The sequence below is a fragment of the Chelonia mydas genome, chromosome 1, assembly GCF_015237465.2.
Source record: "Chelonia mydas isolate rCheMyd1 chromosome 1, rCheMyd1.pri.v2, whole genome shotgun sequence".
Taxonomy (NCBI): Eukaryota; Metazoa; Chordata; order Testudines; family Cheloniidae; genus Chelonia; species Chelonia mydas.
In genome coordinates, this window is record NC_057849.1 from 275,314,804 (window position 1) to 275,342,208 (window position 27,405).

The 27,405-nt window shown below is 40.0% G+C and overlaps 1 protein-coding gene across 5 annotated transcripts in view; it reads left to right on the top strand.

The window, feature by feature from the left end:
- PPFIA2 (PTPRF interacting protein alpha 2) overlaps window positions 1–27,405 on the top strand; it is a 610,761-nt gene that overhangs the window by 478,305 nt on the left and 105,051 nt on the right. For 4 of the 5 annotated variants that reach the window (XM_043547080.1, XM_043547089.1, XM_037885772.2 and 1 more), the window contains 6 exons: window positions 5,254–5,400; window positions 8,434–8,568; window positions 19,874–19,957; window positions 20,354–20,485; window positions 23,601–23,663; window positions 26,764–26,855. In XM_043547080.1, the coding sequence (XP_043403015.1) occupies window positions 5,254–5,400; window positions 8,434–8,568; window positions 19,874–19,957; window positions 20,354–20,485; window positions 23,601–23,663; window positions 26,764–26,855 (653 nt within the window). Of the gene's footprint in view, window positions 1–5,253; window positions 5,401–8,433; window positions 8,569–19,365; window positions 19,453–19,873; window positions 19,958–20,353; window positions 20,486–23,600; window positions 23,664–26,763; window positions 26,856–27,405 lie in introns of all 5 variants that reach the window. The other variant, XM_043547102.1, reaches the window with a different exon arrangement.

Sequence of the window (27,405 nt, forward strand, 5' to 3'; positions counted from 1 at the left end):
AATCCTGACCCCACAGAAATCAGTGGCAACCCCCATTGACTTTAATGGGGTCAAGATTTCACCCTTAGTCTTCCAATAATTATGCGTATTGCATATTAATTATATATTGCATAATCTTCCAGTTATATATATTGCATTGAGAGGAGACTATACCACAACTTATCAGTGTATTTAGGACTTATTTTTTATTCCTGATTCATACATGTTAATTCTGTACAGTTAGTCATTTTCTCGGTAGTTCATCGTGCTTGTGGCTCGCCATTTCACTTTGAAATAGGGAGAGATAAACTCCAAGGTAACATGTTAAAATGATTCTGTCGTTTCACAGTAGCACAGAATCTGTTGTATGTCACCATTGTACTCCTCTGATTGAGCTACATATTCGGCCAAATCCTAAAGTGTTTACTCATTTTGATTCCGTCCTTAGTCAGGCCAAAACTCTCATTAACCTCAGAGGGAATTTTGCCTGAGTAAGGCCTGAATAAAACATTGCTAAGAGCTTCAGAATTTGACCATTTTGATCCCCGATACTCTGTTTACTGATGCAATTATCATATATCGGGGGTAGCCATGTTAGTCTGTATCCATAAAAACAACAAGGAGTCCGGTGGCACCTTAAAGACTTAACAGATTTATTTGGGCATAAGTTTTTGTGGTTAAAAAACCACTTCTTCAGATGCATCCCTGGGGTCAGCCACATTGGCCACTGCAGAAGTCACAAAGGTCGTGGAAAGTCACGGAATCCATGACTTCCGTGACCTTTGTGTCAGACATGGAGCCTTAATTATTATGCATACACACAAAGCGGGGGGAAGCAAAAGGAGGTTGTATATGCAACCTGAATTCTGTCATTTCCTAGCTTTTGCGTGCCTGACTTTGCAACCTTGATAATGTTTTAATTTGGGGATTTTGTGTAAATAATTCTTGTAAACATTTATCCATTGCGATGACAATGTGAGTAACAATGTATTGTAAGAAACTATTCTCACCAGAGTCTCTAATGGACCGCTTCCTAATCAAAGCTTAGAACCAGTACTCCATCCTCATCCTCCTTGACACATCAGCCACTTTGACACAGTCAATCGTGCTCTCCTTCTTGTCCTCATGTGGCTTCCATGATTCTGTCCTCTTCTGGTTCTCTTCGTACCTCTCTAATTGCTTCTTAAATATGTCCTCCAGAGGATCCTTCTCATGTCCCCTGTTCAACTTTCTGTGGGGTTCCATAGGGCTCCACCCTTGGACATCTAGCTCTCAGCTCAAACTCAATATGGCTAAAACAGAATTCTTAATTTTTTCACCCCAGCTCCCATAATGCCCCACGCTTAGGAGGAGCTCCCCGTAAACATCCACAAAGCTATCTCATTATCCTCCTTGAAATCGTTCCTTAACACTTTTCTTTGCCATGATGTCTACAAAATATTTGTCAACCATCAGGCTGCTGATGTTCTGTGACCACAGCTTATCATTCTGACAAGTATTGTTTCATTGTTTCCTTGTACTCCCCATCTATCTGTCTGTATCCATCTGTTGTCTTCTGTCTCAAGGCTGTCCTTTTGTTCTGTGGGTTCTTGGTCTGTGATTAGGGCTCCTAGGCACGACTGTAGTATAAATAATAATAATAATAATTAATAATAATAAGATACAGGTAATGCAGTCACAATCCGAAGAAAAAATTAAAAAGTGCTACATCTGGAAGTTTCTTATTGGAAAATCTTGCATCTCATGCTGGTGAATTCACTATTGGCATAACGAAGAGAGATAAGAGCCATGTGGTTTGAGAGACATTTTCCCATTCACTGTAAATTACAGGATTTTTTATACTTCAAGTCAGTATGTAAGAAAACTACTGGAACATATATATATATATATTTCATTTTAGTGTATCCAAGGTATACACAGGCCTTCTACCTGTGATATAATTGAACCTTTCTGTTGTTTCCTTCCTTTTCTGATTGCTGTTTACTGTGAGTATTTATAGAAACTGTTTTAGCATTCATAGTTGATAGAGAGAAGCTGTTTCTTTTTGACTTTTGAACATCTAGCATAAATGTAGACGTTGTACCTGCAGCTTGAAAATCAGTTCTGTTATGTGAATCAGTGAAGCCAATGAATAAAAGGCAAAATCAAATATCAAGGGATTCCACTCTTTAGTGGTCAACATATTTTGCTTCAAAGAGAATAACTGTTTTGAAATACAAAATGTGGAACATTATTATTCTATCCCATTACTTCCTGCATCAGCATTGCCCTTCTCACTCTGTATTATCCGTTTGCTCCTCTCTTTAGATGACAAGAAAGCAATCTCTTCACAGGCCCCTTTATGCTTTGCTTTGAAAATGCCATCAGTTGTCAGTGGGTAGTAAGAGAAAGGAAGCAGCTGTCGGAGGTGCCTTAAAGAAGTGCTCAGTGTGAGGGTTGGCATGAGCGGGCAACATCCCAGTGAACCTGCAGGGAAAATGATTTCAGCAGCAGCTTCTTCCTTCTTGCAAGGCTTCTCTTCCAGTATTGCCAACCCTGAGCATTTAAAACTCTTGAGTCAGCCTCCCCAAAATCATCAGACTGACTTAGAAATCATGGTATTTTAAAACCATGTTGTACAGCTTGGTTCTTTTTATTTGTCGTCTTGTTTTTCCCTGCTTTTATGCTTCATATTTTCATGTTTTTCTCAGCAAACATAAGGACTAGAAACTTATTTTTTTAAAAAACCTTCAGATTCTCAAGTATTTACACAACTGCAATAGCTGGGACTTGAGGAAAAGAACAAATATCACAAAGATGTCAATAAAATCAGAATTGTTGACATCTGAGTCTTTTGCCCTAACTGGGTTGCCCACAACAGGTCCCTTTGTCTCCCCAGGATATTCCTGGCAAACACAATGGCCCTGTTAGAGTTGGTCAAAATGTTTGAATCAGAAAAACAGTTCATGGCACAACAACTATATTTACAACTAAATTAAATTTTGGTGAAATATGATGTTTTGTCAAAGTCAAAACCTTGCATGAAATGAGCTAGAGCAATGGCTAGGGTGCTGGCCCATGATGTGGGCGACCCAGTTTCAAGGCTCCCTCATTCAAAGCAATCTGAGATTAAAACTCTCTTCTACCTAATTTACAGTGGAGTTTTCCATTCCCACTCAGGCAGAGAAGGGACTTCAACTTGTCACTCCCACATCCCATGCCAGTTCCCTAATGGCCACCCGCATACACACCCAAATGCAGAACAAAAACAAATTTCAAAACCACAAAATTTGCCACAAAATGGAATTGTCGTCTTCTAGTCAGCTCTAGTTCTGACTCCCTTCTGCTCCTTTCCTTTCTGTGTCCCCTCCACACTTCCTCATCTTTGAGGAGGAGCATCAGAGGCTATTTTTTCTCTACCCAAATGGCTCTTTAAGGAAGTCACCTACTACAGACTATTGCCTATTCAAACCTGAAAGGATCTTCGAAAGAGTACAGTGTACTCCCGACTTTCTGAATAGCATGTGTGGGGGGGGTCACGCTGATTTTGTTCCAATAATCGAGCGTGGGACCCATTCAGTTGGTAGGATGGCCGCCCCTGCTGCCGGGGGCTCATCCTCCTCCTCGCAGACCTGGCCAGGAGTCTCTGCTCTGCCCACTCACTCTCTCTTGTGACAGCGGGGCTGCAGAGGGCTCCCAGGGCTGCTGCAAGGCCAGTGACACCTGATCTCAGCAGGCGCAAGGTGCTGGTGGGACGCTGCAGGCCTGGTGGGGCAGAGCAGAGTCTTGGCCAGCAGTCTGTGCTCCGGGGACAAGGAAGGAATTCAGATAATGCAAAGAGGTCTGGGTAATAGGGTTTTGGATAAACGGGATTGTACTGTATTATTTATTTATTTGTTTATTCAGTTATTATTTCACTTACATTGCAGTTTCACCTAGATGCCTTAGCCAGGGTCGGAGCTCCATTGTGCTAGGCACTGTATAATACAGTAAATTATAGTCCATGTCCCAAAGATCTTACAGTACATGCATCAGAGAGCAGCTGAAACAGCAAACATCCTGGTTCAGCTACCAGCCATTGGCTTTACTGAGTACAGGAGATGAGTCTACCTTAATCACTGTGGTTACAGAACAATAGCTACACAGCTCCTGAGGTTTTCTTGTAACTGCATGTTAGGGTTTGTGGCATGTTTCTCATTCCTTATGCTCAATCACACCTTTCTTTTTTTTCAATAATCGCAGTTGTTTGGTATGTGTGGGCTGCAGCCTGTCTTTCAGAAGACCTTTTTAGGAGTGCCCCCCAAGGAAATTGTTGGAGTCCTGGCTCCAGGCCCCTTCTGCTGGACTCTGATTGTGGGAGGCTCACTGGGATGGTATATTCCCTACCTTCCCTTTCTCTGTATACATCAGAGAGGAGACAAGGAGACAAGCCTGTGGGTGGGAGATGTGTCTTGTGGTAGAAAGAGCTTGACTGTAGAAGAAATGAGGTTCCATTTGGAGATTTGAATTCATTCAACTCAAACCTTCATGTAAATATGCAGGGATTAGCTCAATGCCAGCCTTTATGAACTTAATCTACAGGACTCCATTTGCAAACAATATCTCTACTGATTCTGAAGGGTTCATGCAGCCTTAGTATTTATGACCTCCCACACACACTCTTCTCCTGGCAAATTAAAGAATTAGGTTTGATTGATAACACTAAATACTCGCAGTAGGAAAGGGTTTGGATTCACAGTGAGTCAAGTTAGCCAGTTCTGGACCCCGGTGCTGTGGATTTCAGTATTGGCCTTTATCACCTCCTCTTGTAATAGACTTACAATATATTAAAGCACATCAGCTTTCTTGATCAGCGGCATATAACTTTTATAGTACTGCTACAGATGTTCAGATTTGATATATGAAGTGGATTCTTTTCCTTTGTCTTCATGTCTGCAGTTATTTAAAAAGTAAGCAAGCTGATGTTGGGTTCTTTGTTATATGTATCACACATACCAAAATGCAGATAACTAGGAAAAAAAAGACAAGTTGAGAAATCTTCAGTTTTCTCTGAATGTTTTTCTGAACTATATATTTAACTATGTTATTGGGTGGCATTAAATTCTGCTATAGATATTTTTAGGTGGTTTATTTATATGAAGACATATTAATCCAAAGGGGAAAAAATGCTCCCTACAGAAAATAGGAAAATCACTTCCTCTGCATATTTTTTGCAGCTCTGTCTACTGTTAACACGAACATTAAGCAGACATCTAAACTAAATGACATTTGAAATCCATGTTTTTTTCATTTTAGGCTATGGCACAGAAAGAAGATATGGAAGAAAGAATCACTACCCTTGAGAAGCGGTATCTCAGTGCACAGAGGGAATCCACCTCCATACATGACATGAATGATAAACTGGAAAATGAACTGGCAAATAAGGAGGCCATCTTGCGTCAGGTTCAGTATCTGCGGAGCAGCTCTCTTCATGCAGATTTAAAGTTAACACGAAAGAAAAAAAAAGAGTCCTGAAGTTGTGGTAGGAGGTTTCTATTAAAGTAGGCCAAGTTTCTCATTCTAAATCAACCATAACAGAGCATGGACAAAATTGCCTTTAAGAAAATCAGTCAGGTCAAAGTCTGTAAGGTTCACATTAGCTACCAGAATCGTAAATAGCAAAACCAATTTGTCCACTCAGCTCTGTGAGGTATCTGTGCTGAGTTCTGTATCCCTGTGGTGTCCTGCACCAGTGCACATCAAATCACATGAGCTAAGCAAACAATGATCAGTTTGTTCCCCATGTTTACTTGGATATTGTTGGTCACATAAATGTGAATAAAAATGATATATTTTAAAAGAAAGATTATTCCACCAAATACTGGTCATTTGCAGAAAATGGGTTTTAATAAATGAAAATATTTTAATAATGCATGGATTACACAGATAATTGTGTCATCCATGTATCTTCTTTTTAAAAAGGTTTACAAGGATGAGATAGTTTTCTTTCATGTCATATTTTTTTCTGCGATTGTTGCAAAACCTGAAGTCCACAGTTGAAATAGGGGACTCCAAAGCCCATCATCTAGAACTTATTCGAATTTATGGATTCTAGAGCTAAAAAAAAGCTTTTAGAATCCTTAGAGTTTGTTTATCCTATAGGAAGGGAAGTTTTCTACTAGTTCAGTCAGGAGACTGGAAGTCAGAACTTACAGGTTCTATTCCTGATTCTTTCGCTGGCTCAGTACAACCTTGAGTTAGTTGGTTTTAACCTCACAGGCACAGGATTTAAATTTCTGTAAAATTTGTGTAGATACCTCACAGGGGTGCTGTGAGGCATTATTAATTATTATATATCAATATTTGTTGTCATCGGGTGCTATACAGGAGAGCGGGCACAAGTACTTTTGAGTACCAGAACCCTCAAATTGCTTCTGGTTGTAGTCTGTCAAACCCAAAGTGATTTGAGTTTGACAGAATAATCCTAGTTATGTGCCAACTAGGTCATTTGTGATTAAGCTTGTGAAACAACAAAAACTTTGGCTCTGATTCTCCTTTGTGGCTGAAATACACACTGCATAGGGTGGTTGGGGAAGGGGTGGGGGCAAAAATGACATTGCCTTCCGGTATAAATTAGAGCAGCCTCAGAGTTGCTCTTACATATGCTTCAGCAGATGAAAGTCAGTTGGTACAGTGAAGCTCTGCCCCAATCCTTGTTCTCCTGGGAATTCCCAGCACATCAGATTCTGTAATGGTGGCTGGCTTAGAATCACAGAGGGTTAGGGTTGGAAGGGACCTCAGGAGGTCATCTAGTCCAACCCCCTGCTTGAAGCAGGGCCAATCCCCAATTTTTGCCCCAGATCCCTAAATGGCCCCCTCAAGGATTGAACTCACAACCCTGGGTTTAGCAGGCCAATGCTCAAACCACTGAGCTATCTCTCCCCCCAGAACTATTCAACTAGCCATGCTAGGGTGGAAAATGAGGTACAAGAGAGATCTGCTACCTTTAAAGCCCATTTACACAGCCGTAGTGCTATAAAAGGGGCCATAGGGCAACAGAGAATCAAGTCCTTTGTCTGACCAATGGATCAGGTGAATGGAGGACATTGCTTATAGTTTCAGGTAAGGATTACGATATGGATAGAAAACTGTAATGCAGAACTATGTATATTGTTTAAATTTTGGAGAAGTGAGTTTCTTTCTCTCCCTTAATAGACAACAAAGGTTTATTCTTTAATTTTTCAAATGTCTTATCTGTAAACGGTATATAATGCAAAAGAAAAAAAAGAGCTCCCCCCATCATAAGGCACTTTGAGAATACCTTGATAATTAAATTGTTCTCTAATTGAGTGAAACCCCATTAAAATAAAAATATTTATGTTAATTAATGAGAATGAAAAGATCAAAACCAAAACTTTTTGGGTTCTATTTTGAAAGTTGCTTGAAGACTGTCATTAATTTTCCTCTTTAACCGTAAGAACAATAGATGAAAGCGCAAGATACCTATATCAGCTGTTAGTTTTTTATTAGCAATTTAAGTAGTTTTACAATATGCATAAATTGCCTACAGAGAATAGTAAGTACTGATAATTGTGCTACATAAAAGCAGGCTTACAATACATTTGCAGCATTGCAACATCAACAAAATACATTTTAAACCTTATTACCAGTCAGAGGATTAGAATACCACTACAAAAGATTACAATATTTACAACATGCTCTTGTTAGTCCCACCCTAAGTTCATTGGAAGGGGACAATTAATACTAAGTGAAATCATATTCATTTTGTATGTTTCATAGGGCAGGAAATGCCCTACTTATCAAAAGAAAACTGAAAGGCCCACCCTTTTTTTCCCTCTCTGTACTTCTCTTTCATTGATTATCAAAGGTTCAGTAATTCCATTTACATAAAACAAGATTTAACTGTAAATTCACAACAAAAAATTAACTGTGCAGCATTAGGCAAATAGCTGCCAGGAACTGATAATGGATGTCCTTGGATGTGTAACCAGTGCTGATTTCATCATCACACTAGTGGTATGTTATTGGCATCAATTTGTTTCAACAATTTTTTAGCAAATGTATCCTTCTAAAACATGTATTTCTCCCCAGTCTCTTATGCTCTCGGTTTTGCAGTAGAGACGATGTTTGTATCTGTGGCTTTCAAAACTCTGATTTTACTGGCACAAGCGCTGTCTGTTTTCCTTTGGCTGGCGCTAATAGCGCACAGATCAGAGGGAAAGGAATGTTTGTTCATCTTCATACTTTACAGATTGCAACTTCTTTACTTGGCCTTGATATGATATCCTTAGTCCTCATATCAGTCATAGAGTAAAAGGCCCGCACAGTTCCTTACTTGAATTAATCCTTTTCACAAACTCTCTTGCAAGCTGGAGAGTATCTGTGTCTGAACCCAGTTGGAGTGCCCGCCTCAGAATTGCAGTCATTTCTTAATTCTGCCTTTTTATATTTTCTGTTTTCATCTCTGGGTTTCAGATGGAAGAAAAAAACAGACAGCTGCAAGAACGTCTTGAGCTCGCTGAACAGAAGCTGCAACAGACAATGCGGAAGGCTGAGACCTTGCCTGAAGTGGAGGCTGAACTGGCTCAGAGAATTGCAGCACTGACGAAGGTACTGCACTGAGAAATAGGTTCATTTCAGAAATGTTTGGTTTAACTTTGGTTTAATACATTCTGTATTCCTCCCTACAACAACCATAACAAAAAAGGACTTCATTTCAACCTCATAAGAAATGCGGGGAAAATATGCTGTGTAGATGCACGGTAAGCAAATGTTAATTATGTAATATAAGTAATATTACCCTGGCTTTATTAATGCCATTGATATAATTTGATATACCACATGCGTTGACTGTATTTCTCACAGTCTTTATGGCAGGTGCAGTAACTACTCTTACTTTAGATTACATTATGTTTAAAAAGATGTCATAGATTTCCAACAAATTTGTTAACCCATTTAGCTTTCAAATAAATAAACATTTCCCCTTTAACTCAAAAAAATCAAGCTAGTAAATCATTTTTCCATAACGTTTTTACACCACATTAATTAGGAGAGACACAATAATCATTTTCACCACAATAAATGACACAAAATTACAAAAATTTTCTTACTGGCTTTTGGGATTAGTGGTGTGTGACATAAACAAAGCCATCTTGAATACTGATTTTCTTTAATTGATTCTTTGTGGACTACAATTGATAAATCACAAGGAAAAATATAAAGCCCTAAAGGGACCAAAGACAGTCTGGTTTCTCTGTTAACAATTTATTGTACAACAGCTTTCGTGAAGAAAAACAATAAGACAAAAGTATGTTTTAAATTATGCAAAATTCATGTATTGCTCTCTACCACATTTTGCAGATGTGCATGCAGTTAATGCTATAGTGTAGTTCAAAGTATTTTCAACTTCATTAGGACATGTTGTAATTCTCATAAAATCTTTAATCCTTCATATTTATAGTCGGATGAAAATGAAAAACTCCATACAGCACAGTATGTTACACATCATTTTGATTTATTTGAATTTTCCTTTCTCTGTCACTACAGAACACTGTACTAATTTTATTTGGCAACTAAGTTTCATATTTTAACAGAATTCTAAAAAAGACTTTGTATTTGTTCCTTTTTATCGGGTCTTTATCAGGTTTTGTTCAATATCTTCATAAATGATCTGGAGGATGGTGTGGATTGCACCCTCAGCAAGTTTGCAGATGACACTAAACTGGGAGGAGAGGTAGATACGCTGGAGGGTAGGGATAGGATACAGAGGGACCTAGACAAATTGGAGGATTGGGCCAAAAGAAATCTGATGAGGTTCAACAAGGACAAGTGCAGAGTCCTGCACTTACGACGGGAGAATCCAATGCACCGCTACAGACTAGGGACCGAATGGCTCGGCAGCAGTTCTGCAGAAAACGACCTAGGGGTTACAGTGGACGAGAAGCTGGATATGAGTTAACAGTGTGCCCTTGTAGCCAAGAAGGCCAATGGCATTTTGGGATCTATAAGTAGGGGCGTTGCCAGCAGATCGAGGGACATAATCGTTCCCCTCTATTCGACATTGGTGAGGCCTCATCTGGAGTACTGTGTCCAGTTTTGGGCCCCACACTACAAGAAGGATGTGGAAAAATTGGAAAGAGTCCAGCAGAGGGCAACAAAAATGATTAGGGGACTGGAACACATGAGTTATGAGGAAAGGCTGAGGGAATTGGGGATGTTTAGTCTACGGAAGAGAAGAATGAGGGGGATTTGATAGCTGCTTTCAACTACCTGAAAGGGGGTTCCAAAGAGGATGGATCTAGACTGTTCTCATTGATAGCAGATGACAGAACAAGGAGTAATGGTCTCAAGTTGCAGTGGGGGAGATTTAGGTTGGATATTAGGAAAAACTTTTTCACTAGGAGGGTGGTGAAACACTGGAATGCGTTACCTAGGGAGGTGGTGGAATCTCCTTCCTTAGAAGTTTTTAAGGTCAGGCTTGACAAAGCCCTGGCTGGGATGATTTAATTGGGGATCGGTCCTGTTCTGAGCAGGGGGTTGGACTAGATGACCTCCTGAGGTCCCTTCCGACCCTGATATTCTATGATTCTATGATTCAGTGCCTGGGTGGCTTATAGGGTTATCCTGACCGTTGTGTAATTTAGTCAAGAAGGAAATAGAATATAATTTCTTTTACCTCATTAGGACAAAATCAGTATTCAATAATCAAGATTTTGTGCTGTCCACTTTAGGCATATGGGTTGGGAATCTGAAAGAGAACTGGGAATTGCTGGAAAAAAGAAGATTCAACAAAAAGGAAGCTGCGTAAAATAACGAACAAACATTACAGCATTTTGTAAAAATTATGGTACACGTGACCGAGGCACCCTTCTCTGCTTTAAGTTGTCCGCCTGTGATTTATTCAGCAGATGACCTGACATTTTAATGCCCTTAGCAGAATATTGCTTTATATTTAAGATGAAATTTTCTTTTATAAATTCTCCAATATTTTAGGCATCAGTAGTTTTTCTTCATCCTCAAGCATGTCTTTTGTTGCCACCATTTTTTTTCCTGAACAAACACTTAATGTTGTGAGAAGAATATCTCATCTCAGTCATGCAGGATACTCAGTATACTTCAGTGCAATATAGTCATTATTCTGATCATAAACATACTAAGACATACATTTTCGTGTGCCTTTTTCACAATTTTTTATTTGGTGTGATTAGAGGACCATGAACAGAATGGACGTTTCATCCAAAATGGCCTTCATCCAAGTTTTTTGTCCAGAGAGAAACTCTTCAAAGATATTTGGACTGAGTAATCTAAATAAGAGTTCCACTGTTCCAGGGGCTTGATAGCGGCCATCATTCTGTTGTATCGAACACTGTCAATGCATGAAGTTGGAGAAATTGCAGGCCGGTAAGCTGCAAATAGGATCCTAAGCAAAGTCAGATTGATAGTCCACTACCGGCCAGGGGTTAGAGTGCAGGTAGCTATCAAGACAGATCACAGGAATAGGTGCCCAGGGCAGTGGTGGATTTAGAGTTAGTGGGGCCTTGTGTGCAGCTTCATTTTTGCCCTCCTCCCTCCCCCGTAAGGACCCAGCCAAGAAAGAGAAATTCTCTCTTATCTCCCGCACCCCCACATTTTTCATTCTTTTTTTCCTTCATCCTCCTCCTATAGTATAAGCAATAGGAAGAGATATCATAGCTCTCTATAAATATATCAGAGGGATAAATACCAGGGAGGGAGAGGAATTATTTAAGCTCAGTATCAATGTGGACACAAGAACAAATGGATATAAACTGGCTAGCAGGAAGTTTAGACTTAAAATTAGGTGAAGATTTCTAACCATCAGAGGAGTGAAGTTCTGGAACAGCCTTCCAAGGGGAGCAGTGGGGGCAAAAGACTTATCTGGCTTCAAGACTAAGCTTGATAAGTTTATGGAGGGGATGGTATGTGGGATAGCCTAATTTTGGCAATTAATTGATCTTTGACTATTAGCAGTAAATATGCCCAATGGCCTGTGATGGGATGTTAGACGGGGTGGGATCTGAGTTACTACAGAGAATTCTTTCCTGGGTGTTTGGTTGGTGAATCATAGAATCATAGAATATCAGGGTTGGAAGGGACGGCAGGAGGTTATCTAGTCCAACCCCCTGCTCAAAGCAGGACCAATCCCCAATTAAATCATCCCAGCCAGGGCTTTGTCAAGCCTGACCTTAAAAACTTCTAAGGAAGGAGATTCCACCACCTCCCTAGGTAAAGCATTCCAGTGTTTCACCACCCTCCTAGTGAAAAAGTTTTTCCTAATATCCAACCTAAATCTCTCCCACTGCAACTTGAGACCATTACTCCTTGTTCTGTCATCTGCTATCAATGAGAACAGTCTAGAGCCATCCTCTTTGGAACCCCCTTTCAGGTAGTTGAAAGCAGCTATCAAATCCCCCCTCATTCTTCTCTTCCGCAGACTAAACATCCCCAGTTCCCTCAGCCTCTCCTCATAACTCATGTGTTCCAGTCCCCTAATCATTTTTGTTGCCCTCTGCTGGACTCTTTCCAATTTTTCCACATCCTTCTTGTAGTGTGGGGCCCAAAACTGGACACAGTACTCCAGATGAGGCCTCACCAATGTCGAATCGAGGGGAATGATCACGTCCCTCGATCTGCTGGCAGTGCCCCTACTTATACATCCCAAAATGCCATTGGCCTTCTTGGCAACAAGGGCACACTGTTAACTCATATCCAGCTTCTCGTCCACTGTAACCCCTAGGTCGTTTTCTGCAGAACTGCTGCCTAGCCATTCGGTCCCTAGTCTGTAGCGGTGCATTGGATTCTTCCGTCGTAAGTGCAGGACTCTGCACTTGTCCTTGTTGAACTTCATCAGATTTCTTTTGGCCCAATCCTCCAATTTGTCTAGGTCCCTCTGTATCCTATCCCTACCCTCCAGCGTATTTACCTGTCCTCCCAGTTTAGTGTCATCTGCAAACTTGCTGAGGGTGCAATCCACACCATCCTCCAGATCATTTATGAAGATATTGAACAAAACCGGCCCCAGGACCGACCCTTGGGGCACTCCACTTGATACCGGCTGCCAACTAGACATGGAACCATTGATCACTACCCATTGAGCCTGACAATCTAGCCAGCTTTCTATCCACCTTATAGTCCATTCATCCAGCCCATACTTCTTTAACTTGCTGGCAAGAATACTGTGGGAGACAGTGTCAAAAGCTTTGCTAAAGTCAAGGAACAACACGTCCACTGCTTTCCCTTCATCCACAGAGCCAGTTATCTCGTCATAGAAGTCAATTAGATGAGTCAGGCATGACTTGCCCTTGGTGAATCCATGCTGACTGTTCCTGATCATTTTCCTCTCCTCTAAGTGCTTCAGAATTGATTCTTTGAGGACCTGCTCCATGATTTTTCCAGGTACTGAGGTGAGGCTGACTGGCCTGTAGTTCCCAGGATTCTCCTTCTTCCCTTTTTTAAAGATGGGCACTACATTACAGTTCCTGGCCAATAGGAGCTGCAGCGTCGGCACTCGGGGCAGAGGCAGCACGGAGAGACACACACACACCCAGGAGCCGCAGGGACATGCTTGCTGCTTCCAGGAGCGGCACGGAGGGAGGGAGGCAGAGCAGACAGAGAGCTGCCGTAGCCCTGCTGCTGGCACGTCTCTATGAGCCTCTTGCGGGGAAAGGGGCAGCAGGTCTCCATGTGCTGCCCAGGGTGTGCAGAGACGTGCCAGCAGCTGGCTGCTTCCAGGAGTGGCATGGGGCCACCGGCCATGGAATGCAGGCAGCCTGCCTGTCTGAGTCCTGCTGTGCCGCCGGCCAGGACTCAGGGGCAGGTTGTCAGATGAGATTTGTCCTGCATTTTGGGGGCCACTGCATTGTTTGTTTCATGGTAAATCCGCTCCTGGCCCAGGGGCCTTCTGGGATGGATTGGAGGACCATCATATCTCAGGTTTCAGAGTAACAGCCGTGTTAGTCTGTATTCGCAAAAAGAAAAGGAGTACTTGTGGCACCTTAGAGACTAACTAATTTATCTGAGCATAAGCTTTCGTGAGATGAAGTGAGCTGTAGCTCACGAAAGCTTATGCTCAAATAAATTGGTTAGTCCCTAAGGTGCCACAAGTACTCCTTTTCTTTTTGCATCATATCTCAGTTGTTGTGATTTCCTCTTTTCACTGCAGTTATCTCAGGGTAGCCACATGTGTTAACAACTGTCTCAGGATCTGCCCTATGGGGAAAATCTATGATAGACCCCAAGTTAAATCTGCTGTGAAGACAAAGCTTTAGTCTCTGTGAATATCTGCACAAACCTTTATAGAAGACTTCATGATCCTCCCCTCCAACATGACCCCTTCTTCCCCATACGCGATATTTATTTTTTGGAGGTGATGCAGGCCGACTGGAATTCAACATCTTCAAGGGAGTAGTCTGTCAGATATGTTTCTCCCTCTGGTATTTTCAGGGAGTGGTCTGGGGGTCCCAGTCTTAATCCAGTCTGGGATAGTCATCATCCCCCTTCCTCCACCCAGCCACATCAGGCGGTAATGTATTGTATTGAGGCAGCAGTTGTAAACAGCATACTCAATGAGTTGAGAGATGAAGAAAAATAAAGTGAAAGTTACAGGGACAGGTGAGAGCAAAGTTTTTAATGGATGTGAGAAATTAGTATGCATTAAGAAGAGAAAGAGCCTGAAGAGAGTGAAAGGCTGAGGAAAAGTGTGAAGGAGAGGACAAGGGAGGCAGGAGGAGAGAGGTGACTGAGGCAGGGGGATGGTTTAGAGTACAAGAGAAATATCACTGTTTGGGACAGGAGAGGAGGTGGAGGGAGAAGGGGAGATCAGGTTAGATTTAATCAACTTTATTTTTGAAGAGCTTGACAAGATCCTCTGTGAAGAGAGAGAGGTGCGGGAGCTTAGGTGGTTTTATGGCAAAGACAGTTGGGATCAATATTTGTGGAGTAGTAGTGTGGCTTGATGAAGAAAATATCAGAACTGAAAGAGAGAAGGAATTTGGATGTCTGTGTGGTCATGGGACTTTCAGCAGAGGCACTTAGCAGAGAATATAAAAGTTGGGGATAAGGCTAGGATTGGGAGTTGTTGGTAGAGACCTTGTGGTGGGAGAAATAGATGAAAAAGGCAGACCTGAGAGAGAAAGCAGAGTGGAGAGAGTCACTGGCTGAGTGAATGGAAGAGGAATTTGGAGAATGAGAATGGTTGAAAAAACCCACACACACACATGTCCCTCTCTGCCACCCCCCCCCACAGCCCCACCACCACAACTGCACTGCATCCCAACACACACAGACCTCCCCCACTGCCCAGCACTTCCCCACAGGCCCCTCCACTGCCTAGCAACCTAAAACACACAAACCTCCCACACTGCCGAGCGCCTCCTGTCCCCTCAAGGCTGAGTGCCCCCCCTTCGACCCCGTAGAGACCTACTCCCCCATGCCCTGCCCCCGGCCACACTAGCCGGCCCCACTGGGAGGTGATTGTGTCTGCTGGGCTGAACCGGCACCACAGCCAGAGCTGGCCCCAGGGTGGGGATCACTCTGGCCCCTCGGGAGCGGTGCAATCAGCTAGGCTGAAGCAGGAGTGGGGTCTGCTCAGGGTGGGCTCCCTCAGGACCCACAAGCCTGGCAGGATCTGGCCAAGACCCCTGTGTTGCTCCCTTCCCCACACCCCAACTGGCTGAGGCCGGCCCGACCTCTGCACTGGTCCCAGGCAGCTCAGCCCCTGGGAACAGGCGGGTGGTGGGCAGCAGGTGGTGGTGCAGCAGACACCGCTCGGAGCTGGAGCCATGCTGGGGAGCAGGGCAGATCCCTGGGATGCAACCCTTGAGAGCCTGCCAGGCCCGGCTGAGCTCACTGGCCCCACAGCCAGCAACCCTGCCCAGCCCACATGGCAGAGCCCAGGTTCTGGGTGGCACCGGCGAGCCCCCAACAAGCGAGCAGAACCTGCTGGCTGGGAGCTGATGACGCAGCAAGGCCTGGGTGCTGGACTGCCGTGGGCAAGGAGCCAGACCCAGCTGTGTGGATAGGTTAGGGGGAGTCTGTAATAGGCCCCTTCCCAGTGTGAGCTTGGCGCCATTGGCACCATTGTAAACCCAGTACTGAGTTGCTTAACAAATCTATTTATACTCCAGTATTCTGGATACATACTTTCAATAACTGTCGCTGAATACCGCACGATGTATTTTACTGAGCCTCCTGAAGAGAATAACAGAAAATAATTACTTATGTCTTTTATGCAAAAAATCTAGACTTCTGTGTCAAGGGTTGCACTGGGGTGTGCTGAAATTTCATGAGCTGTTCAACACTATTCATACTACATTCTTTTTAAATTTAGCCACTGTTTATGTTAGGACTTAACCCATGATCAACTATGGAACATGCATGTGGTGTTCAAAATTCAACCACATTATTGTGATCAACATTTTTTACTTGCTACCCTGAGAAAGCTTTAAAAGTTTGGCATTTGATTTTGATGTCGTATTTGAGCAAAGTCAATACAAAATAGCAGCCAAAAAATTAGCGTAATCCCTTTGGTTGCTAGTATGTTTTCCGAGGCACTTTTAAATCTTAAAAGTTGCACTTTTAAAGCATGTTTAAATCTCAGTTGGACTGGAGGCATTTATTGCAATATCACTAAAGCTTTAAGTGTCCTTAGTTGAATTATAGGTCTGCAAATAAACAATGTACACAGTACACATCCCCATCTAGAATTTATTAATTCTGCCTCAGCTTTAACCAGACCCGCAACAGAAGTTAGTTTCCAATGTCCCAAATAGAATATAATTAAAGGAGCAAAATTTGAGGAACAGAAAGAGCCAAAAAGAAGTTGAAAGAGAACCAATATGCCTGAACATTAAAATATATATATATATTTGGAACTATGACATTGGTCTTTATTCTCATTTACATTAAATTATGTTCACTTTAGACTACTAGAGCAGTGTAAAGAGGCTATGGCATAAATGAAAATCAGGCTCATTGCCTTTTATAACAGAAAATATCATATCAAATACCTTGATGACTGGAGCTCAGGTTATTTAAGCAAGTATATAACTTTAAGCATATGAGTAATCTCACTGAAATGAATATGTCTGCTTACACCTATGCTTAAGTACCTTGCTGAATCAGAGGTGTGGATTCTAACATGCATGATAGTCATCATAGGGACTGGATAATCAGATACTTATAAAGAGGCTGTGTGCATTTTGGTCAGAAATATTAATAGAGTTTTTCCTATAATGATAAATACTTTGATATTCTACCCTGTTTGTTTTATTAGTGCCTCAGACCAATCGTGCAGTTAAAGAATGATCCATTGTACGATTTTGAATGAAAATCCTTCCTAAAATTTAAAATATAGACGTGAGCAGCACATATGAATGAAACAGCTGCCCAGACTTCTCTAACAAGAGTGTGCTATACAAGGCAGAACCACTTATCAGAAGTCTAGCTTTGAAGAACACCTCACTCAAGAAGTAATGTGCCTGAACATATAAGGATCTTGCATGTGCATACAATTATTTATGTGGAAGTATTTAGAAAAATTAAATTTAACTTTGCACTCAGCCATTAAACCTCACAGTAGTTTAATTTTCTAGGAATGATGCTTCCAGGAAGTTCTCTGTGACCCTGAAAGTAAAAGGTTTAAATAATCTGTAATTCCCTAATCCTGTGTTTCTGCTACCCCTCAATCAGTGATTCAGAGCTCTGAGAACTTTTTTCAAGTCCTATTACTGATTTTAGGAGTCATATTCATCCAATAACGGAAGAGAAACTATATCATATGACTTACGTGATGAAATACAACTAACTTATAAAGCTCAAATTTATAACACTGAGTACTGAATACTCAATATCAAACTGATTGTGATTGGTCCATATAGTAAAAAATAAAAATATTTATTACTAGTTTCAAATAATGACTAATCCAAAGAAATCACAATCTGTTTGCAGATAATCCACAATCAGAAAAAGAGGCTAAATTAATCAAAGAATTATCCAGGACATTTACATTTAGGCTTTACATTTTACAAGTGAATAAACTTCATAAATACTTTGCAGTTGAAAATGTTAACTAAATAACATTGTATTCAAAAAACGCAGTGGTAAGGTATAAAACTTCATATATCAATACTGTTCATAATAGGAATGAATCCATACTGACAGTTGCAATTTATATTTATAAAACTGAACATCAGTCTAATTTTGTGTCAATGACTCTTTAGTTCTGATAATACCATTGAAGTGATTTTAAATTATGGTGTACTAATGGTAATTACTTTGATAGGTATACTTAACTGTTATTTTGCTAAATCATTTGTAGATGACAATTTCACTAACCAAGTATTACTTTATTAATAATGTTAGATGTGTTGAGAGTTTGCTCATCTGGTGATCCAGAATTCACCTCTTGAGAGAATGGCTACTCAGAGCATTTGGCAATTAGGAGCTCACAAAGACCAGGCATTGGTAGCACCATGCTATCTGTGCTCCTTATGCATGTCTCTTGTTTCCATAGCAACATATTCAACATAACATTCAATTTTACAATGATACCGTAGACTTCCTTGGTAAGAGGGAACATGGAGACCCATATTTTAGAACAAATGACTTATTCAGCTGTTCTTTCAGAAAAGCGTTGAATCTTTGGATGGACTACCATATTTCATCTTCAGTACCTATACTGTTTTAAATTACTTTTTATCAAATTAATGCATTTTTATTTATAGGTTCTTCTCTTAACTATGATCTTGATCTTGCAAAGGGATCACCTTTGAAAAGTTTGGGAACTATATTGTTTTACTAGAATAAAAAGGGGTTACTTGATCTATTCTAAAATAGAATCCTAAAACTTGAGCCTTATTTTATATGGTTAATTCTTTGTGTTTTGTAGTAATGATGGAATCTGGCATAATATTGCACAGTTACTGTAAATGACTAATCCATTAATTTAGTATATTCTACAACATATGTGCATTGTTTTCATTCCTATAAAGTGGTAGCAAGAATTTTAAAGAACTTTCTGACATTGGCCTCTCAACATCATATTCTGGTGTTTAGTTCACCATAATTCCAACTACTACATTAGACCGTATTAGCCAGAGTTGCTTTGATTTCACTCTGTAGTAACCTTTCATCAGCCAGCCATCACTAACCTTGAACTTCCATATCTAGGTTGATAGCTTTTTTAGCATTCCATTATTTTTAGTTGATCCACATCAACTGCATCACATCTACCAACTATCAGTGTAGTTTATTCCACATAAAATTCAATCAAAGTATTAAATTTTCAGTCACACTTTTTGTTTAAGCATTCTGTGCTGTGTTCTTTTCGGTGTCAGTGTCTTTAGTTCTGATTTTTCAATTTTGTCCCTCTCCTTTTCCTTAACTTGTTAGTCTGATCCAACCTCTTCTACCTCATCTGATGATTATCAATATGTTATGGAAGCTAAGCTACAAGAAATGATCTCCATACGTAGGAAGGTAGTCCTACTGGACTTTACTTTCTATTGCTAAATAGAATCCATCTGATTTGTTTTCATTTTTTTATTATTATTATTATTTTATTGATAATCAACCATCGTGCAGTTCAGTGCTTCAGGAGCTTACAATTTTACGATGGCAGGTTTGTGTTGAAACCATGCACAGTCTGCATGTTACATTTGGCTGATTTCATTGCTCATAAATAACTCCAATATTTTGCTGATGCTTGGATGTAACAGGCCTTTGTAGCTGACACATTTCAAGCAATGCTGTTCAGCTGCCTGTTTAAATAAAGTTTATTTTTTGAAAACTAAGTTTGCAGTTAGTAGTAGCTTGCTTTATATTTTGTTTAAACTTTGCTGACATAAAGATTTACAAAGCAATTTAAATTTCAGACCGAGTCTTCGTATTTTTTTTACAGGCCGAAGAAAGACATGGTAACATTGAAGAACGTATGAGACACTTGGAAGCTCAACTTGAAGAAAAGAATCAGGAACTGCAAAGAGTATGTGTATTGCAGACACTTTATTTTCTGTGCTTAGCATTTGAAATATAGGGCCAAATTCTGCCCTCAGTTACATGCCTACAACTTCATTAATTGAAGAATAATGCTTTTGTGAGTCTGAGAGCAGAATCTATGCTGTATTTTTTCATCAACTTAGTCAACTGATTTAAATTTCGTTTTAGTTGGCTATAAACAGTCTGCTGATACAGAAGTTTCTAATATACCTTGATCAGGAGTTAATGTGTATTGATCAATAGATGAACTTAAAGTATAATTTCTTCTGTTGCTGGATATTTTAATGAACATGTTTTCAATCACCATAAAATCTGCGCATTTTAATAGGGCATTAATTAACCTGGAAACTTATCATTGTGTTTCCTTTGTTCTGTACTGAAGGCAAGACAAAGAGAGAAAATGAATGAGGAGCACAACAAAAGATTATCAGATACTGTAGACAGACTTTTGACAGAATCCAACGAGCGCCTGCAGCTACACTTAAAAGAGAGAATGGCAGCACTTGAGGAAAAGGTAAAGTGTAAAGGGCAGTATAAACTTAAACTGAATAAGATTACTGCTGGTATATATTTTATCTGGATATAAATGTGATGCTGATTCTATGATGCAGAGGCAAATGTGAACCTAACAGCTACAAATCTAATCAAATTTTTAGCATCAAGCAAAATATCAGATATTTGTATCCTGGTAGAGTTTTTATAATACTGTGGATAATATATAACTTATACAGCTTTTACATGTTCAAATAAAGGTACATACTTTTGTGAAAGAACCCTCCAAATGCCATTGTGAGGTGGATATTATCTCAATTTTTACTGATGGGGAACCAGAGGGGGAGCGCTCACCCAAGCTTGCCCACAGCCACAACACGAGGCAGTGTCAGAACCCGGGTTAAAATTCAGGAGTTCCCAAGCCCTAGCTCTGTTCTCATTCCTGAATTGCATCCTGCCTCTTCTGTGCAGTTAAAAGTTTACATAACAGATATAGGCTCATTTATTCCCAGATAAATGTTTTGTTCAGGGTAGGAGTGAGATGTATAGGTAAGTCAGTGACCAGAGAAAGAATCAATTATGGCAGTTCATAGAATCATAGAATCATAGAATATCAGGGTTGGAAGGGACCTCAGGAGGCCATCTAGTCCAACCCCCTGCTCAAAGCAGGACCAATCCCCAATTAAATCATCCCAGCCAGGGCTTTGTCAAGCCTGACCTTAAAAACTTCTAAGGAAGGAGATTCTACCACCTCCCTAGGTAAAGCATTCCAGTGTTTCACCACCCTCCTAGTGAAAAAGTTTTTCCTAATATCCAACCTAAACCTCCCCCACTGCAACTTGAGACCATTACTCCTTGTCCTGTCATCTTCTACCAGTCTAGAACCATCCTCTTTGGAACCACCTCTCAGGTAGTTGAAAGCAGCTATCAAATCCCCCCTCATTCTTCTCTTCTGCAGACTAAACAATCCCAGTTCCCTCAGCCTCTCCTCATAAGTCATGTGTTCCAGACCCCTAATCATTTTTGTTGCCCTTCGCTGGACTCTCTCCAATTTTTCCACATCCTTCTTGTAGTGTGGGGCCCAAAACTGGACACAGTACTCCAGATGAGGCCTCACCAATGTCGAATAGAGGGGAACGATCACGTCCCTCGATCTGCTGGCTATGCTCCTACTTATACATCCCAAAATGCCATTGGCCTTCTTGGCAACAAGGGCACACTGTTGACTCATATCCAGCTTCTCGTCCACTGTAACCCCTAGGTCCTTTTCCACAGAACTGCTGCCTAGCCATTCGGTCCCTAGTCTCTAGCGGTGCATGGGATTCTTCTGTCCTAAGTGCAGTACTCTGAACTTATCCTTGTTGAACCTCATCAGATTTCTTTTGGCCCAATCCTCCAATTTGTCTAGGTCCCTCCGTATCCTATCCCTACCTGCCACCGTATCTACCACTCCTCCTAGTTTAGTATCATCCGCAAATTTGCTGAGAGTGCAATCCACACCATCCTCCAGATCATTTATGAAGATATTGAACAAAACCAGCCCCAGGACTGACCCTTGGGGCACTCCACTTGATACCGGCTGCCATCTAGACATGGAGCCATTGATCACTACCCGTTGAGCCCGACAATCTAGCCAACTTTCTACCCACCTTATAGTGCATTCATCCAGCCCATACTTCTTTAACTTGCTGACAAGAATACTGTGGGAGACAGTGTCAAAAGCTTTGCTAAAGTCAAGAAACAATACATCCACTGCTTTCCCTTCATCCACAGAACCAGTAATCTCATCATAGAAGGCGATTAGATTAGTCAGGCATGACCTTCCCTTGGTGAATCCATGCTGACTGTTCCTGATCACTTTCCTCTCATGTAAGTGCTTCAGGATTGATTCCTTGAGGACCTGCTCCATGATTTTTCCGGGGACTGAGGTGAGGCTGACTGGCCTGTAGTTCCCAAGATCCTCCTCCTTCCCTCTTTTAAAGATGGGCACTACATTAGCCTTTTTCCAGTTGTCCGGGACTTCCCCCGATCGCCATGAGTTTTCAAAGATAATGGCCAATGGCTCTGCAATCACAGCCGCCAACTCCTTTAGCACTCTCGGATGCAATGCATCCGGCCCTATGGACTTGTGCACGTCCAGCTTTTCTAAATAGTCCCTAACCAGTTGTTCTTCAGTGGATTCCACTAATCCCTTCCTTATCTTAAAGAGAAATAAAAAATAGGTGTGTTTAACACTTGCTTGAGGAGGGAAGGCTGGAAGATGATTAATGTGACAATATTGTAGACTCAGCTTGAGGATTTGTGACACAAACATTCAGAAACATTCTCCATTTGCTCCTGTCTTATCTATTGCTTGGCTCTGAATGCATCCTTGAGATGTTTCCTGGGATTATTGGGGAGCAAATCCACGTTTGGCCCTCTGAATTTGAGTAATTCCACTTTAGCCATCCCAATTCCACTCTTCTTCATACATAGACAAAGACTGAAATGTATTTCACCCACACAAAGCCACTGGCTCAGGACTCTTTCTGAAGTCCCAAGTTCCCCCTGCATCACTGATATGCTGGTTTCTGGGTCCCCATCCCTTCCATCCCATAACATAACATGACAATGGGGCTTACATTGTGCAAAGTTGCTCTGGCCCTCGACACCATGAGGAATTTCACTCTAAACATCAGATTCCTTTGTGTGGTAGAAAACTCACTAAAGTCTCCTTAAATAGTTGAAGAAAATGATCTATTCCTCTGAAATCCTCATTCAAATACACCTCTAGCCAAATTTCTCCAAGGCGACATGTACACCTGCAGATTTTTGCTGCTCCTGAGGCAGAATACTGTAGAAAGTAGAGAATATGCCCGTCACAGAGAGAACCTGTGGGGAAAAGAAAGTGTAAAATCTCAGATTAAGATATTAGAAAAGTGTCTTCTGTCCTTGAAAGAAAATATATGGATTGTTTGTAGGGTTCTTGATCTGACCTCTATGCATTCCAAAAGTATTAACAGATTCATATTGAAAATTCTGTGGAGAACAAGGTAGATCAGTTCACTTAATTTAGTTAACTTGATCAGATGGCAGCTTCTGTTACTGGATGTTTCCTCCTGTTTTATTTACATTTCAAATGTCTTTTTCTCTCCTAGAACGTTCTAATTCAGGAATCTGAAAGTTTCAGGAAGAACCTGGAAGAATCTTTACATGACAAGGTACTATATAACTCTCCTATTTTATCTGTAATCTCATTGATTTACTTTAGAAAAATCATTCGATATTATTTGAATATGAGAAAATATGTTTGTAGTGTACTTAACTTCTCAAACTGGCATCTGGAAATTGATCAAATAGCAGTAAAACACTCCCAAGGATCCTGGAGTAGATGGTTCTTTACCCACCCAGTTGCTTAAGCTAGAAATTGATGCTATATAAAAATGCTCCTAGAAATATAGTTTATGGTTGAAATCCTGGCCCCACTGAAGTGAATTGACTTCAGTGAGGTCAGGATTTCACCATACAAATTGTAGTTCTTAAAAAGACAGGTTTAACAGAGATTTTCATGTAAATGGTTATACGTCTTTAGTTAAGAATATAATTATTTCATTTGATGCATTTATTCTAACAGGTGCAGTGAAATTATACTAACCATAGCTGAAAGGTGCCTTTTTGAGTTCAGGTCAATTTAACCACAAAACATTGGTTTAGTGAATCAGTCAAATTAATTATAAATGTTTATTCCAAACACAAGTTTTTGGTTTTATTTTAAAGATATACTTGCCTTAAAGGCAGTAGAACACAAAAATACATCCATCTTTAGATTTATACATAAAGCATTTTTGCAGTGTGTCCAATTAAATTAAAATACATAGTGTAGAATGGGAAAAAATACAGCTGCACTTGTTCCTAAGGGGAAAGTAACTATTACCATATGACACTCAAAACAAACATGAAGTGAGGAAAATGGCAAGAGAAAATATCTGTTTAAATCTGTTGTTATTTTACTCCTCCATAAAGTAATTTTGTAGAGAGGCAGGGAGGTGTTGTGGTTAAGGCACTGAACTAGAGCTCAAGAGATTGTGATTCAATTCCTGACTGCTACAAATTTGCTGTCTGACCTTGGGCAAGTACTTAATGTCTCTGTGCCTCAGTTCCCCATGTGTAAAATTGAGATAATAAACCTTCCTTTCAGCCACTATTTGTCCTGTCTGTTCAGACTGTGAGCTCTTTGGAGAAAGAACTGTCTATTATGTATGTGTACAGCTCCTTGCAAAATGGGGCCACTAGGTACTAGCATAATGTAAATAATAATGATATTATTACCTTTATATGTAATACACTACTACAAAAATATTTAAAATAGCTGTTGTCACTTAATTTTGGGCTAGGAATGTGGCAGCTGTATAGGAATCACTTCTTGGATTTTCAAATAAATCAAACTTCTCCTTCCCATTACCCCAAATGTAAAATTGCACCTATTTTGGTGAAATTGGGACTGTAATTTAGTCTGGGTTAAATTACAGTAAAATGTCAGAGGTCCTGTCAGGGGCGCATGAAAGGTCTTAGTGTTGCTACCACTGGTGCTGCTGAACTGATGGTGTATTTTATGGTTCCCATTTTTTGCCAGTGTAGGCAAGTTGTAATTGGGCCAATGTTATCCCAAGTTGAACTGCATTGGCTTAATAAAGTCATGTTAGAGATGAATATGGGTAATTCTTTTTCAGTTTGGGTTCTGGCCTGAATATTCATATTACTTATTGATATATATGAACAATCAGTTATATATTCTGAAATTAACTTTTTACAAATCTGCTTGAAGATTTGAAAAAAATTATGTATTTATTTATGTATTTATTCTGAGGGAATGTGGGAGGAGTAGGGAAGAAAAGAGGAAAAAAGAGAGATTCTTAGTTCAGTGGGTAAGCCCCACAACAAAGCTCAGTGCATTTACCATAGAAGTGTTCCCTTCACAAATGATCACATTTTTATTTCTTACTTTCTAAACTACAAAATAAAATTCCTTGAATGATTTATTTAATTTTGGCAAAAGAAATGCTAATACATTTACAGTGGTCAAGTAAATTTAGTCTAATAGACATGGCATTAATTAAATGCAGTTATTCAGAATTAATTAGCAAGTGATCTATATCACCAAATCACTTCTGTATTTCTCTTCAATTTAAAAAATACTACTAAAAGAGTTATTGGAAGTCTCGTAGCAGAAGCCCCTTTCCTTCTCCTTTCAGGAAACATTTTGAAACATTGAAAATGACAGTGTTAATTATATTTCCTTGCTTTGTTTTTGTTTTGTTTTTGGGTTTTTTATATTTACAATTTTTATTAATTTTCCAATTCCTTGCTTTGTTTTGATTATTTTTAGAAATCCATTATTATGACAGAAGAAAGCTGAATTGTTTTGTGTTAAAAAAACCAAAACTATACAAACCTACCTCTTTTATCTAGCAACTGTTGTAACTAGGGTGTGTTCAAAATTTGGCCCTTAATATCCCAGTTTTGAGAGGTGCAAAGTGGTGATTAGCATCCTTCATGTCTGCTGGCATCGCTGGAAACTGAGGTTTCTGAGCACCTCCTAGGAGGTCTCATCAGCTCACAAGATTGAGCCTTAAGGCCCCAATTCAGCAAGGCACTTAAACATCTGCCTATCTTTAAAGAAGCATAAAGCTAGGCAGGTACTTAGGTATGTACTCTCTGAATTGGAGCCATAAGTCAGTGGGACTTAACTACGTGCTTAAAGTTAAGTACTTAAGGGCTAAAGAGAGATGGACTTAAGATGGGTTTGAGTACTTTCCTGAATCATGGTCTTACCTGGTTTTCAAGTTATTCATCACTTACTTAGTTGATAATAGTCATTTCTAGCAATGGCAGCATCATCTGCCATCATTCCACATTTTTGGGGGGAAGTTCATTCCTCAGCATTTTTTCTTATCAGCCTAATTTTGCTATTAGTGCTTCTTTCATGTCATCACCCATGGTAAATGGTGTTTACTTTGCCTTTTCAGCCCTAAACTACTGTTTTTTAGTTTCTTCTTCTTTTCTAACACAATTTGCATAAAAAATGTAATTTTCAGGCATGAGCCCTTCACAAAGTCCCTTCCAGCTTATGAGGAAATAGTAAGGAGTAGTAAGCAGCCTTCTCTCAATGCACATACATTATTAACAGTAATGGCATTTACATGGGTTCATCAGAAGGAGACTATGCCTGAATTTACTTCCTATTTTAGAAGTCAGTAACTAATTTTTTTACAGTTTTATAGTCAGTACATCTCCTCTCAAAAACATTTCTCCTTTTTTCAGGAAAGATTGTCAGAAGAAATTGACAAACTGAGATCTGAACTTGACCAGCTGAAAATGAGGGCTGGCTCTCTGATTGAACCTACATTGTCAAGGTAACTTAAAAAAGATCATAAGGTAATTGAACTTCAAGATAACATGTAAAGATTGTTCAAGACTTTATAACAAGGTTGTGTTTTCAATAGACATTAAAAACATTGTTTTTAAAAGTTAGCTATTCAATGGTTACTATTGTCCCTTTTGATTGTTTTTCATAGTATAGCTGGGGACTTACATAAGTGAGTATGTATTACCATATTTCTAAGGTCAGAATCAAGTATTCTGTTTTAAACTATGTTATACTTCTAAAATTATACTAAAATACTTTAATAATTTCCAGGGAAGCCTAAAAATAGAATTCCAGTTTCCAAGTTTCACACTAGAATTGATTAACAAATTTAGAGTCATACTCCAACAATTATATCTAACTGTTATTTTTCCCTTAAGTGAGAGTTAACAAGGTTTTGCTTAATGCATAGAGTAGGGCTCCGATCCGTCAGCTTATTGTGCAGGAAAAGTTCAGCAGGGTTCCTCACAGGCACAATGATCTGTCTGCCAAAGTTTGTTGAAGGATGAGGAACTAACTAATAATGAGACATGAGCTTT